The sequence below is a fragment of the Cavia porcellus genome, unplaced genomic scaffold, assembly GCF_034190915.1.
Source record: "Cavia porcellus strain 051 isolate PalLab524CR breed Dunkin Hartley unplaced genomic scaffold, mCavPor4.1 scaffold_30, whole genome shotgun sequence".
NCBI classification, from domain to species: Eukaryota; Metazoa; Chordata; class Mammalia; order Rodentia; family Caviidae; genus Cavia; species Cavia porcellus.
This window is the reverse complement of record NW_026947513.1, coordinates 43,528,230-43,540,849: the sequence shown is the minus strand read 5'-3', so window position 1 is coordinate 43,540,849 and position 12,620 is coordinate 43,528,230. Positions and strand designations below refer to the sequence as shown.

Here is a 12,620-nt window from a genome sequence, read left to right as displayed (position 1 = left end):
CCCTGAAGATTTTACAATTCTGCTGATATATTATGAATTACTGAAGTAAGTCTGTAATATTCATACTTTAAAATTTATTATTGATGTATCAACAATGTTTGTATGAAAATGTCTGTAGAATAATCCTAGGCAAAGAAAGGGTGAGTCACCTACCTATCACTGTGTTTCTAGTTCTCAAATAGCTATGTAGAAAAGTAACATGCCCCTTCCTTGTTATTTCTTTCCTTTTTAACTTGCCACTGTTCCTGACACTACTTCAAAAATTCGATCACATCACAGGTTCACTAAAGAGGTAACATAATCAAGCTCCAACTGTAGAAAAGTACTTCTATTCAGAAAACAATCAATTCACACCTTCACTTAATCAAGAAGTGTTCCCAAGTTTGCTCTTTGCACTGGGATCCAGATACTAACTGATTTTAATATGTTTACTTTGCAAACACAAGTTATACTTTAACAATGTAATGATTCTACTTGAGCATAAAGAGCAGTGAGAACATAGTTTGAAAGGAAAGGCTATTTTCACCAAGATGTCTATGAAACTGACTGCCTTTCTGTTGCTGCTTCAGCTGAATAGTTACTTTGGTTATGGAAGCTGTGGAAAGGTGCTGGTGTGGCCCATGGAATTCAGTCATTGGATCAATATAAAGACAATACTAGATGCACTTGTCCAAAAGGGTCATGAGGTGACAGTTTTGAGACCTTCAACATCCATTACTTTTTATGTGGAAAAGGAATCTGCTATTAAATTTGAGGATTATCCTGTATCACTCTCTGCAAGTGGCTGGGAGTATGTTTTCACAGAAGGACTCATGAAAATGATTTATGAGCTACCAAAAGAATCAATTTGGACATATTTTTCAACAATGCAAAAGCTTGTATGGGAAGAGACTGATTTACTGAAAATCATCTGTGAAGATGTAGTGCGAAACAAAGAACTCATGTCAAAACTACGAAAATCAAGGTTTGATGTCATCCTGGCTGATGCGATATTTCCTGGTGGTGATCTGATTGCTGAGCTTCTGAATATACCCTTGGTGTACACCCATTGTTTCTTTCCTGGCAACACATATGAAAAGTACAGTGGTGGACTCTCATATCCTCCTTCCTATGTGCCTGTTGTTTTTTCAGAATTAAGTGATCAAATGACATTCATGGAAAGAGTAAAAAATATGATATATGTGCTTTATTTTGACTTTTGGTTTCAAATGTTTAACGAGAAGAAATGGAATCAATTTTACAGTGAAGTATTAGGTAAGTGCTGATTTCAGCTAGTATTTTGAATGCCAGCATGTCGATGTCGCTCCTGGCCGGCAGGAAGGACACACGACAAAGTCTGGCAGTGGACAACCTTTTCTTTTATTTTCCTTCTCCGTACAGCCTGCCCTGGGATCGCTCCCAGCCGAAGCCTCCTTTGGTCCGCTCCCCGCGGCTCCTTCTGGGCTTCTACTTCCGGGCTTCTTCTTCCCCCCCAGGGGTGGCACCAGTATATATACGGATACAGTGTCCAATCATGTTAAAGTAAGCAAGGCAAGCTGATTGGCTAACATCATCAGTTGCCAGGCAGACTATATTGTTGAGCGGGTTGCTTACGCGGTAAGCAGGAAACTAACGTGCTCGATGGGAGGGGTAATCTACCTCAGGCTTTACTCTTTACTACAGGCCTCACGTCCGCCAAGTGAGGCGACCGGGCTCGGGGCTGCGGCTCCCAACATCTCCCCCTTTTTTATTTTTTATGAATGTGCGCATCGTAGCCCTTCCTGGACTGGGTGCAGAGGCTTATGCCCTATGCGTAGGCCCACCGTAGGTCCTTGGCTTAGACCCTGGTCGGCCGTCCCATGGTCTGCCAAGGCCCTGAGGCCCTCATCCTTTTTCTAGGGCCAGGCACAAACTGGACAGAACCTGGATGCACACAAGCTTGCACTCATTTCCTCTCCATAAAGAAATCCCCTCGGAGAGAAATTTAGACCTGGGCAGCATCTAACAGTCCAGCGGCTTACGTGCAGGATGGGGTAGGGCCTGGCTTAGGTTGAGTCGCACCGGGGGAGTACGCTCTTACCCGTCATTGACTCTCCTACCCAGCTATGTCATAATTTTTTAGAGGAGGAGTGTGGGAAGCTCACCACCCCTAGACTCGGTCGTAGGCTAGGCGAGCGAGCCATGCATATGCCTGAGGATCTTCTTGTCCATTTCGGGCTACCGCTATTTCTATTCATCTTGTTGGTTGGTCTGTGATGGATCTCCGGTAGGGCAGGTCTGATCTTCAGTCGAGGGCTTTGTCGCCCGTGTCAGTCTCTCCGGTACCCACAGTGGTTCTCGTCCCGATTCCTGTGGGAAAACACAAACCGCGCCTCGGTTCCAGCTGACCACTGGATCCGGGCCCATCCATTGTCCTGTCAGGACATCTTTCCACTTCACCCACCCTTTATGGTTGGGGGAAGGGTTGCAGTGCTCCACGGCTGGGGAGCAATTATCATTATTTAAATTTAAAAAATTGTGTGTGAATAGTACCATGGATAATCGTGCCTTTGGGGCCAGGCCTTGGCCTACTCCCCCTTTTTGTTTTTGTAAAATTTCTTTGAGGCTTCTATGAGCCCTCTCAATGATTCCTTGACCTTGGGGATTGTATGGGATACCATGTTTTAATTGAACCTCCATCATTTTGCAGAACTCATTGAAGGCTTTGCCTATATAGGCTGGTCCATTATCAGTTTTTAATATTTTTGGTTTGCCCCATGCGGCCCAAGCCGCCAGGCAATGATTGATCACATTAGACACTTTTTTACCTGTTTTTGCTGTTGCGAATATGACGTGAGAACAGGTGTCTGTGGAAACATGAACATATTTAAGAGTCCCAAACTCCTGTATATGTGTGATGTCCATCTGCCAAACATCACCAGGGATCAAACCTCGAGGGTTTACTCCCATCGGTATGGCAGGTTTGTATGTGGCACAGGAGTCACATAGTCGCACGATATCTCGTGCATCTGCTCTGGAAACATGGAAATGGTTTGCTAGTGTCCTGGCATTGACATGAAACTTATCATGGAAGGCACGGGCTCGCTCAATTGGTGTTAGTAAGGTAAAAATCCATAACGGGCGAGTGGCAGTATCAGCAGCCGCATTCCCCTGTGCCATGGGCCCTGGCAGGGATGTATGTGCTCTTATGTGGGTGGTGAAGACCTTATGGTGTCTGTTCTGAAGCAATGTCTGGATAGACAGGAACAGCCCAGCCACTGTGGAAGTGGATCTAATTAAACCGGCAGTCTCAAGCACTTGCATAGCATTGACCACATACCTAGAATCGGAGACAATATTAATGGCTTTTGAGAACCGTTTAAGAATCATTTTAATGATCTGCAGTTCTACCACCTGAGGCTGATCAGGTTCAAATTGTATGGTAACCGGGGGCTTGCCTAGGATCACATAGGCGCCTATCCCCGTCTTGGAGCCATCTGTGTATATTGTAGTTGCTGGGACTAATGGCTCAGAGGCAGTAACCTTTGGAAAAATTATAGGGTGCTGAGTGACAAATGACAAGATAGGGTCTTTAGGGTATTGGTTGTTTATATCCCCATGGAAAACACATCTCAGAATGGCCCATGTATCTATGCAGGCAGCCAGGGTCTTGATCTGGCTGGCGGTATAGGGTACTCGGATGGCTTGTGGTCCTGAGCCAAAATGTTGGACAGCTCTATCATGCGCTTCAAGGGCCAATGAAGCGACTGCCTCCGGGTAATGCTCTATGACTTTTGCAGGTGAGACCTTAGGGTGTATCCACAGTAATGGTCCTTTCTGCCAAATCACCGCTGTGGGCTGTAGACTAGTCTGTAGCAAACAGACATCAAAGGGTCGCCCTGGTTCAATTCTGTGTAAGGTAGCCCCACCTAAGGCTTTTTCCACTCTCTGTAAGGCAGCTCTTGCCTCAGGAGTGAGCCTCCTGTGGGAGGCTATATCTGGGTCTCCCTTTAGAAGGTCGAACAGGGGTTTGAGATCTGAATTTGGTATATGTAAATATGGCCTAATCCAATTAATGTCTCCCAATAGCTTTTGCATGTCATTTAGGGTCCTAACGCCATCCGTCCTAATGGTGACCTTCTGTGGAGAGACTAGCATAGGGGAGATTTTTGCGCCTAAGTAGGTCACCATTTCTCCTCCCTGAATCTTGTCGGGGGCAACATGCAGATTAGCTTGTCTCAGGGCCTCGACCAACTGGCCGAGCATATTATTTAGCATGTCTGGGTCCCTGCCGCTGAGCAAAAGGTCGTCCATGTAATGCACACATCTTATCTTGGGAAAGGATTTCCGTAGGGGGGCCAGTAGGGAATCAAGGTAAATCTGACACATAGTGGGACTGTTGGCCATACCTTGGGGCAGCGTTATCCACTCGTATCTGAGATCAGGGCTTTCTTGGTTAATGGTGGGTAAAGTAAAGGCGAACCTATGAGTGTCCTCTGGATGCAGGGGGATTGAGAAGAAACAGTCTCTAAGATCTATAACATAAACTGGCCAGGACTGAGGGATGGCTGAGAGAGCTGGCAGCCCCCTCTGGACCGCCCCCAGGGACTGCATCTGCGCGTTGACCGCCCTTAGATCATGGAGCAGCCTCCATTTGCCAGACTTTTTCTTAATTATAAAAATGGGGGTGTTCCATGGGGAGGTTGACGGCTTAATGTGTCCTAATCTAAGTTGTGTACTGACTATTTCTGACAAGGCTAATAGCTTCTCCTTAGGCAGGGGCCACTGAGGTACCCAAACCGGATCATTTGACCTCCAGGTGATTTTGATCGAAGTGGGTAGGAGAGCTTCTTCAGCGGCCCCTAAGAAAAACCCAGCCCTTGCCTACCTTTTTTGTTCTCTACTGGTATTGGGGATGTCCGACCCTGTAGGGCATTGCCCAAGCCTTTGCCGGGGGTATATCCCTGGTTCCTGAGTATATCCTTAGCCTGGGGGGAGCAGTTTGACGTAAGCGTGACATCCATCTGAGTGAGGATGTCCCTTCCCCATAGAGACACTGGCAACTGCAACACAAATGGTTGGAAATGGCCCTGATGACCCTCCTCATCGCACCAGAACAGGGTTGAAGCACTAACCTGAGGAGCTGACACCATCCCCAGGCCCTGCAGCGTGTTATCTGCAGTGTTGGTGGGCCAGTTGGAGGGCCAATCCTTTCTAGAGATAATGGAACGGTCAGCTCCTGTGTCTAGGAGCCCTGTTATATTCTTGCCATTGACCTTAAGTGAGAGCATGGGCCTTTTATCAAGTATTATATGGAGTCCCTCGAAGACTTCCCCTGAGGAACCGAAACCTTGACTTTCTCTAATTTTCTGCTTTGAGGGAAATCTCCTGTGGAGACTGGGGAGCAGCAAGAGCTGCGCTATCTTGTCTCCTTTATTGATTACCATAGTACCCACAAGAGATTGAACCATAATTTTAATGTGTCCTGTGTAGTCTGAGTCTATGACCCCCGGGACTACTATGAGACCCCGAAGGGCCGTGGAGGATCTCCCGATCACCAGACCCACGGAATTTTCGGGTAACGGTCCCTTAAAGGTGGTTTCAACCACTTGAACACCCATATCAGGCACTAATATAAGTCTGGAGGCGACACTGAGGTCCACACCTGCTGACCCAGGGGTGGCCCTTGTTGAAGGCTGCCATCCTGAGCTGTCCTGTCTCTGGGGCGGGGGCCCGCCTGTGAAGGGGGCCCCCTCTGGCCGTTTTTTGGCCCTCTAACATCTCGTCCACAAATACGGTTGCCCTGAGCATCAAAGACCGACCTACACTCCTCAGCTTTGTGTGATCCCCTCTTGCATCGCCCACAAACATATGGTTCTTCATTCCTAGGGCGAGGCCTAGCATCTGCATTGTTTGGGCAATGACGTTTAATGTGTCCTGGCTCCCCGCAGGCAAAACACCCTTTAGCCTTACATTCCCCTTCTAACCCGCGAGGTCCCCTCTGCTGTACAGCCGCGGCCAGGAGAGCAGCCACTCCCGAGTTGGAGAGCGGCCCCCCTATCTCTCTACATATCCTAATCCAGGCGTTGAGGTCCTTGTTCTTATGAGGAGCTATCGCTGCCTTGAACTCCTTTGTACATTGCTCAAAAATCAGCTGCCTTACCAGCGGTCGAGCCACTCCCGGATCAGAAAATATCTTATCGGCAGCATCTTGCATTCGGGCCACAAAGTCAACAAATGGCTCTGTGGTACCCTGAATTATTTTTGAAAGACACAAGGAGGCTGTTCCGGCACCACTTACCTGCTTCCAGGCGCGGAGCCCTATGGCGTTGATTTGTTCATAGACAGCGCCGGGGAACTGAGTCTGATCATCAGCGTGCCGACCTTCTCCCATAAGCATTTCCTTGTTCCACCCCCGGTTTCCCCGATTGGCGTTTCTCTCAGCCTGCTCTGCAGAGAACTCTGCGTACCAGGCTCGCCAATCCAGGTAACTACCCGAGGGCAGACACGCCTTTGCCAGCTGAATCCAGTCCGCAGGGGTGAGGGGCCCAGAAGACAGGTTCTCCAGCATGGCAATGGTGTAAGGCGCAGTCGGCCCAAAGGTTGTAACTGCATTTTTAAGTTCTCTAATCTGCTTTATCTCAAAAGGCTCCCATGCATTACGTCCCTGGCCCATAGCTACTTGTACAGGAAATATCCCGTAGGGGCCACTATCTATCCCAGGTGGTGGATGTACCTCATGAGACAAACGTCCCCCCTGCCAAAGCCGTCTGTAAAAATACCGACCCGCCGGCGGCGGAGCATAAGACGGCGGCCATGATTGGGCGGAAAATGGGGGCCCGTGCATCACTTCCTGTTCTGGCGAAGGGGAAGGGAGCTCCCGGGCGGCCGCCTCGCGGCGAGGGATCGCCTCCGGGAACAGCCCCCAAGGTGGGGCGGAAGGCTTCGCCTCCCTCTCACGCCGGGGAGCGCTCAGGAGCTCTCTACTCCTCCGCAGACCAAGTTGAGCGGAGCACAATTCACGGCGCAACGCTGGGAAAGAACCCTGCGACTCCTTATCGAGCGACTTAGGCTCCTGACAGCTGGTCTCTTTGGCCTCCTTGCCATTCAACTTTCCCTCGTCCTCGGAGTCAGACGACTCCGAGGCTAGAGCCCCGTCCTTCTCCTTAGCATCTTTGTTCCCCTTGACGGGCCCCTCTCGGGAGCTCCCTGACTGGGCCTGCTCAAATACCCTGTGTACTTTTGTAAGCTCTTGAGAGCTTTCTCCACAACCACCCTCGCTCTTAATGTTACTACCTAGCATGTTTCCCATTTTTTAATATGTTACTCACCGCGTGAGGCCCAAGGAATCCGCCACTTACGCGTGAGCCTGAGGGGAGTCTAAAAGCCCTGTAGGTGCGCGCCACCCAGAGCCCAGGCTTATCCCCAACTCACCTGTCTCGCAGCTCTGTACTGGAGCGTTGTCTGCTGTCACGTCTCGGGGGTGATCAGTCCCCGTACGGGCCACCAAATGTCGATGTCGCTCCTGGCCGGCAGGAAGGACACACGACAAAGTCTGGCAGTGGACAACCTTTTCTTTTATTTTCCTTCTCCGTACAGCCTGCCCTGGGATCGCTCCCAGCCGAAGCCTCCTTTGGTCCGCTCCCCGCGACTCCTTCTGGGCTTCTACTTCCGGGCTTCTTCTTCCCCCCCAGGGGTGGCACCAGTATATATACGGATACAGTGTCCAATCATGTTAAAGTAAGCAAGGCAAGCTGATTGGCTAACATCATCAGTTGCCAGGCAGACTATATTGTTGAGCGGGTTGCTTACGCGGTAAGCAGGAAACTAACGTGCTCGATGGGAGGGGTAATCTACCTCAGGCTTTACTCTTTACTACAGGCCTCACATCCGCCAAGTGAGGCGACCGGGCTCGGGGCTGCGGCTCCCAACACCAGCACTTCTCTCCCTTTGATGATATGTTGGAAAGAGTATAATAATAAAGAAATTCACCTTTCAAAATAGAATGTTGAAATAGAGAAAAATGAAATAGAGGTATAAAAATAGTCTATTAAATTCAATATATTCTGACCCATCTAACATTATTATTTTTGTTAGAAAGGCCTGACCATCACTCATACAGATTTTAGGAACTCATACAATAATGATGCATTGCTCTGAGTATTTGTACAACATTTTTATACATTTATAGCATTTTATCATCTGTTTTATTACCTATTTGAAAACAGTTATTGCAAACTTCACTACATGTGTTAATGAATAGACTTATGTAAGCTGAGAAAGTTCACACATTTGTATCTTTAGATAGCACTGAAGAAACTGTGTCCCTGAGGTAGATTAATTTCTTCATTTACAAACATTTTATAACCATATTAGATGAACTTATCACAGAGACTTTATCCTGGAAATCAAGTATATGCGTGATCTTTAAATTATTTCACATTCCATCACCATCGTTACCATCAATCTGTTTAAAGATCTATAATGTGGAAGTATGACAGTGCGTGATATTAATCCAGTTTTTAAAATCTATTATTGCATATTATTAATTCTATCTTTTAAGGAAAATGTTAATGACATTCAATTACTCTTTCTATATTCTAAAGCTTTTCTGGTTCTTATTTGAAAATACACGTAGATAAGTGATTAAATATTATGAAACTCTTAATATAAACCAACCATAAAAAATAAGTAAGAAAAAGTTAGTAATGCTAAAAATTACTGGTTCACAGAGAAATAAATTTTAATATTTCATCTTCTATGTCCTGCAAAATGGAGTGTTTTTTGAATAAAAACGTTTTCATAAATATTACAGGACTGAATAATAATTGAATTAAAATGTCTGTTTATATTGATTTATTTCTGCAAATTTAGAGAAAATGTAAATATATACTACCTTATTTTGATATTTGTTTATGATTATGTATATTTGCTTGTGATTGTCATTATGAAAACATGTAACTCACAAATATATCAAATAATGAATTTCATACATCTAATCATAAATATACATAGTAAATATGTTAAACATACACAGTCATACACATTTGGCACACACTTTCCATGTATGTTGGCATATATACATAGATATAAATGTAAAGTGCTATCATTAAATTTACAGGCATTTTTAAATATCTTGTGCTCCACTGCTGAAAAGTCTTTGAGAAAATGACCTGGCATATCCATGGTCACCTGGCTGTCATCTCACATTCACACTTTGGGTTGCTTCAAGGTTCTTTTTCCTCTGCAGGAAGACCCACCACTTTAACTGAGACAATGGGGAAAGCAGATGTATGGCTCGTTAGAACCTACTGGGACCTAGAATTTCCTCACCCAACCTTACCCAATTTTGATTTTATTGGAGGACTCCACTGCAAACCCGCCAAACCTCTGCCTAAGGTAAACACTGATTCTGTTTCCTGCACATTCAGCAGGAAGTATTCCCTGATTTTCATTCAAATTACCTGCCATACAGTAGTGAAGTCATAGGAAATGGGGAAATGAGACTTGCAAACAGAAATTCTTACAAATTTTTCCCATGACAAGTAGGTCAATTTTATTTTTGTTAAAAATATCTGAAGATTTTGGCACTGAAAATTAAACAAAGGTATCACAGTTTTAACCACTTGAGAAAATAAATGCCATCCATTCCAAATGAATGTAAGTGCTTAACGTATCCCAAACAGAGTGCAGGGTACACAGAGAAATAAAATGGCACAGGGTCTGCCCCAGAGCTCTTCATCCTACTTTGGGAGACAGACTATAATCAAGTTATAGGAATTGTGTGGAAAATTTTTAGTGATAAAAGACCACAGGGGTTCCCTCACTACAGCAAAACTGTGCGACAGCTTAGAAAATTCCCTTAGAGAACAGCATAGCTGCCTGACAGAAAGAAGAAAGAGAAAATGAGAGGATACATGCTCTGTGCTTAAGCGGTGTCTATTAATTCCTACCACTGGCATTTGAAATCTGCCCCCTTAGCTCACAATTAGAAAGGATTCTTTATGCACATGGAATGATATTCCTTATAAAGAAACTCAGACATTTGTTGTTGTACTCTAAGAAAATAGCTTCACTATATGTGTATCATAACAAAACCTATACCATGGCTTATGTATGTGTTTTCCTTTTCCCTTTGGATGACCTAATAAAGAATTGTAAAACCTTACCTAATGGATGTGTTAACCAGAGTTGCCCTCTACAAACAACAGAAGTGGTGCTAAAACAAGCTAACAAGAGTTATTAATCACTGTTAGGCGCCTCTATTCTCTGCTAAAAAGCTAAAGAAAACTAGGATGGCCCTCTAATTTACACTTGTTTGAAGTAACTTGCTTGTGTGCAGGAAGATTTGGTTATTAGCATAACCTTTTACCTGACCTTGATCCCCCTTCCTAGAAAGAAAGAAAAACATAACCGCCGTTTTCTGTTCTGTATCATGCCTTATTGCCCCCCTCGCCCTTACCTATCTATCTAGGCTAGGCCATAAAGATTTTGGGTTTCTGGTGCCCTCTTCCTGACCTGGTGGTGGTCTGTCATAAAATGAGCCTGCTCTGTTTTTAAGAACTGCTTAGCTTCAAAGAAATTACAGGAAAATGTTGTGGCTTAACCCTAATGCACCAAAAGGGTTAAGTTCCAAATCCTTGTGAAAACTTAAGTTTCAGCTTCTCTTAACTTTTGACCCCTTCCCACCTGTTAGTGTTAAGGAGCTGTCCTGAGATAATCAACTTTGTACTTTCTTCTCCAAATGTTATTGCAGATAATGCTTATCTGCAGAATGGGAGTAACTCAAAAGGCACCAAAGGCTCCCGAGGTTGTCAGAACTAAGTGGACAGCTATACAGTTTCCAGATTTGGGTCAACAAGTTTGATGGCTCTGCAGGTTTCATTGTTTTCCCCTCCCATTTTCCTCCAGCCTCTTTTTAAAGTCCTCCCTTCAGTCTCTGGCTGCAGTCTCCAAATTGGCTCCCGGAGACTCGTCACCAGGCCTGGCCTAATAAAGCCTTTGCTCCCCAAATTTCAGTCTCTTGCTTCCTCGGATTTTATTCGAGGGTCCGAGTTATTACATTGTCAAATATTATTTTATATAAATAAAACCCAGAAAATTTTACTGAATTAGGAAATGATATTTAATGAATTTAAGAGCATTTTTCCTCAGTCTTATTGACATCAATGTGAAATAAGATTCTTTGCAAAATTTAAAAGACGATTTTTGTTTCTAAACTACCTTGTGTGGCTCTAAATGCTAACTCATGATTCCAAAAACAAAGTTAAGATTAGTAAAGGTCCAGGAGCACTACAAATTAAGCTCAGTGGCCTGGCAAGAGTAGGTTCATGAGTTGAGTCCCTGATATCAAAAAAAAAAAAAAAATCAAAAAAAAAGAAAAAGGTCCATAATCCCCGCCCCCCGTTTTGAAAGGATTTCTCAATTCTTGTGAAGGTAAAATGGCAGCATCAGTGGAAGACAAAAAGATAAAAAAGATTAAAAAATTGAATAGAAACCAAATCATGGTGCACATGGTAAAATGTCACACAGTATCCTATAAATGTGTATAAGTATTAGGAATAAACTAATTTTTTTAAATATAGACAAAGAGGAAAGCAAATTTTCATATTTTCTATTCATTTCATGACAAAGTCATATGAAATTATGTACAGAAAATTAAATGCATAATCAATGCTTATAGAAATTATTCATAAAAGAAATATTGGATGCAATTTAGATATATATCACATGGGGTATGATTTTAGACTAAACTATTATAATCATTTAACCAGAGAATACAAAATCACACTGTCCAGGATGTTATAAATATACTTCAAATCAGAAAGGCAAATGGATAGTAGAGGATTTACATTTTGATGGAAGATGAATATGTATGTATAATTGAAGTACAATTTCTAAATATACATCACCTGTATACATATATGTGTATTTGTGCTGGAGGTTAATTGCAGAACTTCACCTATTCTCATCAAGAGTTTCAACCCCAACCCATATTTATGCATCTAGTTTTATGAATAGAATGTTTAAAAAGAATGAAGCCATATAAGTTTCTTTTACAGAAGTGTTTGCCAGGAATTAAACCCAGAGCTTTGTGCATGCTAAGCACGTGCTCTACCACTGAATTACAACTCCAACTCTAACAATATACAGATTTCAATTTGAGGTTTTCTTTGCATAGAAATTACCTCATTTATTCTTTTATGTTTTATACTATTCCATGAGTTTTTATGACCATTTTAATTTCATAAGGGTATTACAGAAAGGGAATGATCAGACCATGTTAGTGATTACTCATCTAAAAGAGATTTATTACTTAGTAATATAGAGAAACATTTTTCACCACACGATAAAGAAAGTATTTGGTGAGAGTACTCATGAGATAAAACCAAGACTTAAGTAGTGCTGCATGTAAAGGGATTCGTAATAAAAACTTGGATGTACCGTGTGAGTCATACATTCATTCATTCATGCATTCTGAATTAAAACAATGACACCATTTAAAATTTTAATCTTGGTGAATAGTATGGACAATAGCATTTTATAAGTAGAACTTGAAATAATTAAGAAGATATGATTAGATAAACAAATATACTGCTTAATTTAGTACACTTTGGTGATTCTTTTTTTGAGAGATGGACTTTCTATGTAGTTCAGGATGG

At 43.5% G+C, this 12,620-nt stretch overlaps 1 protein-coding gene across 2 annotated transcripts in view; it reads left to right on the top strand.

Moving 5' to 3' along the window:
* Nucleotides 1–530: 530 nt before the first annotated feature.
* LOC100725815 (UDP-glucuronosyltransferase 2B4-like) overlaps nt 531–12,620 on the top strand; it is a 42,299-nt gene continuing 30,209 nt past the window's right edge. For both annotated transcript variants that reach the window (XM_003463770.2, XM_063240414.1), the window contains exons 1-2: nt 531–1,254; nt 9,209–9,357. In XM_003463770.2, the coding sequence (XP_003463818.1) occupies nt 531–1,254; nt 9,209–9,357 (873 nt within the window). The remainder of the gene's footprint in view (nt 1,255–9,208; nt 9,358–12,620) is intronic.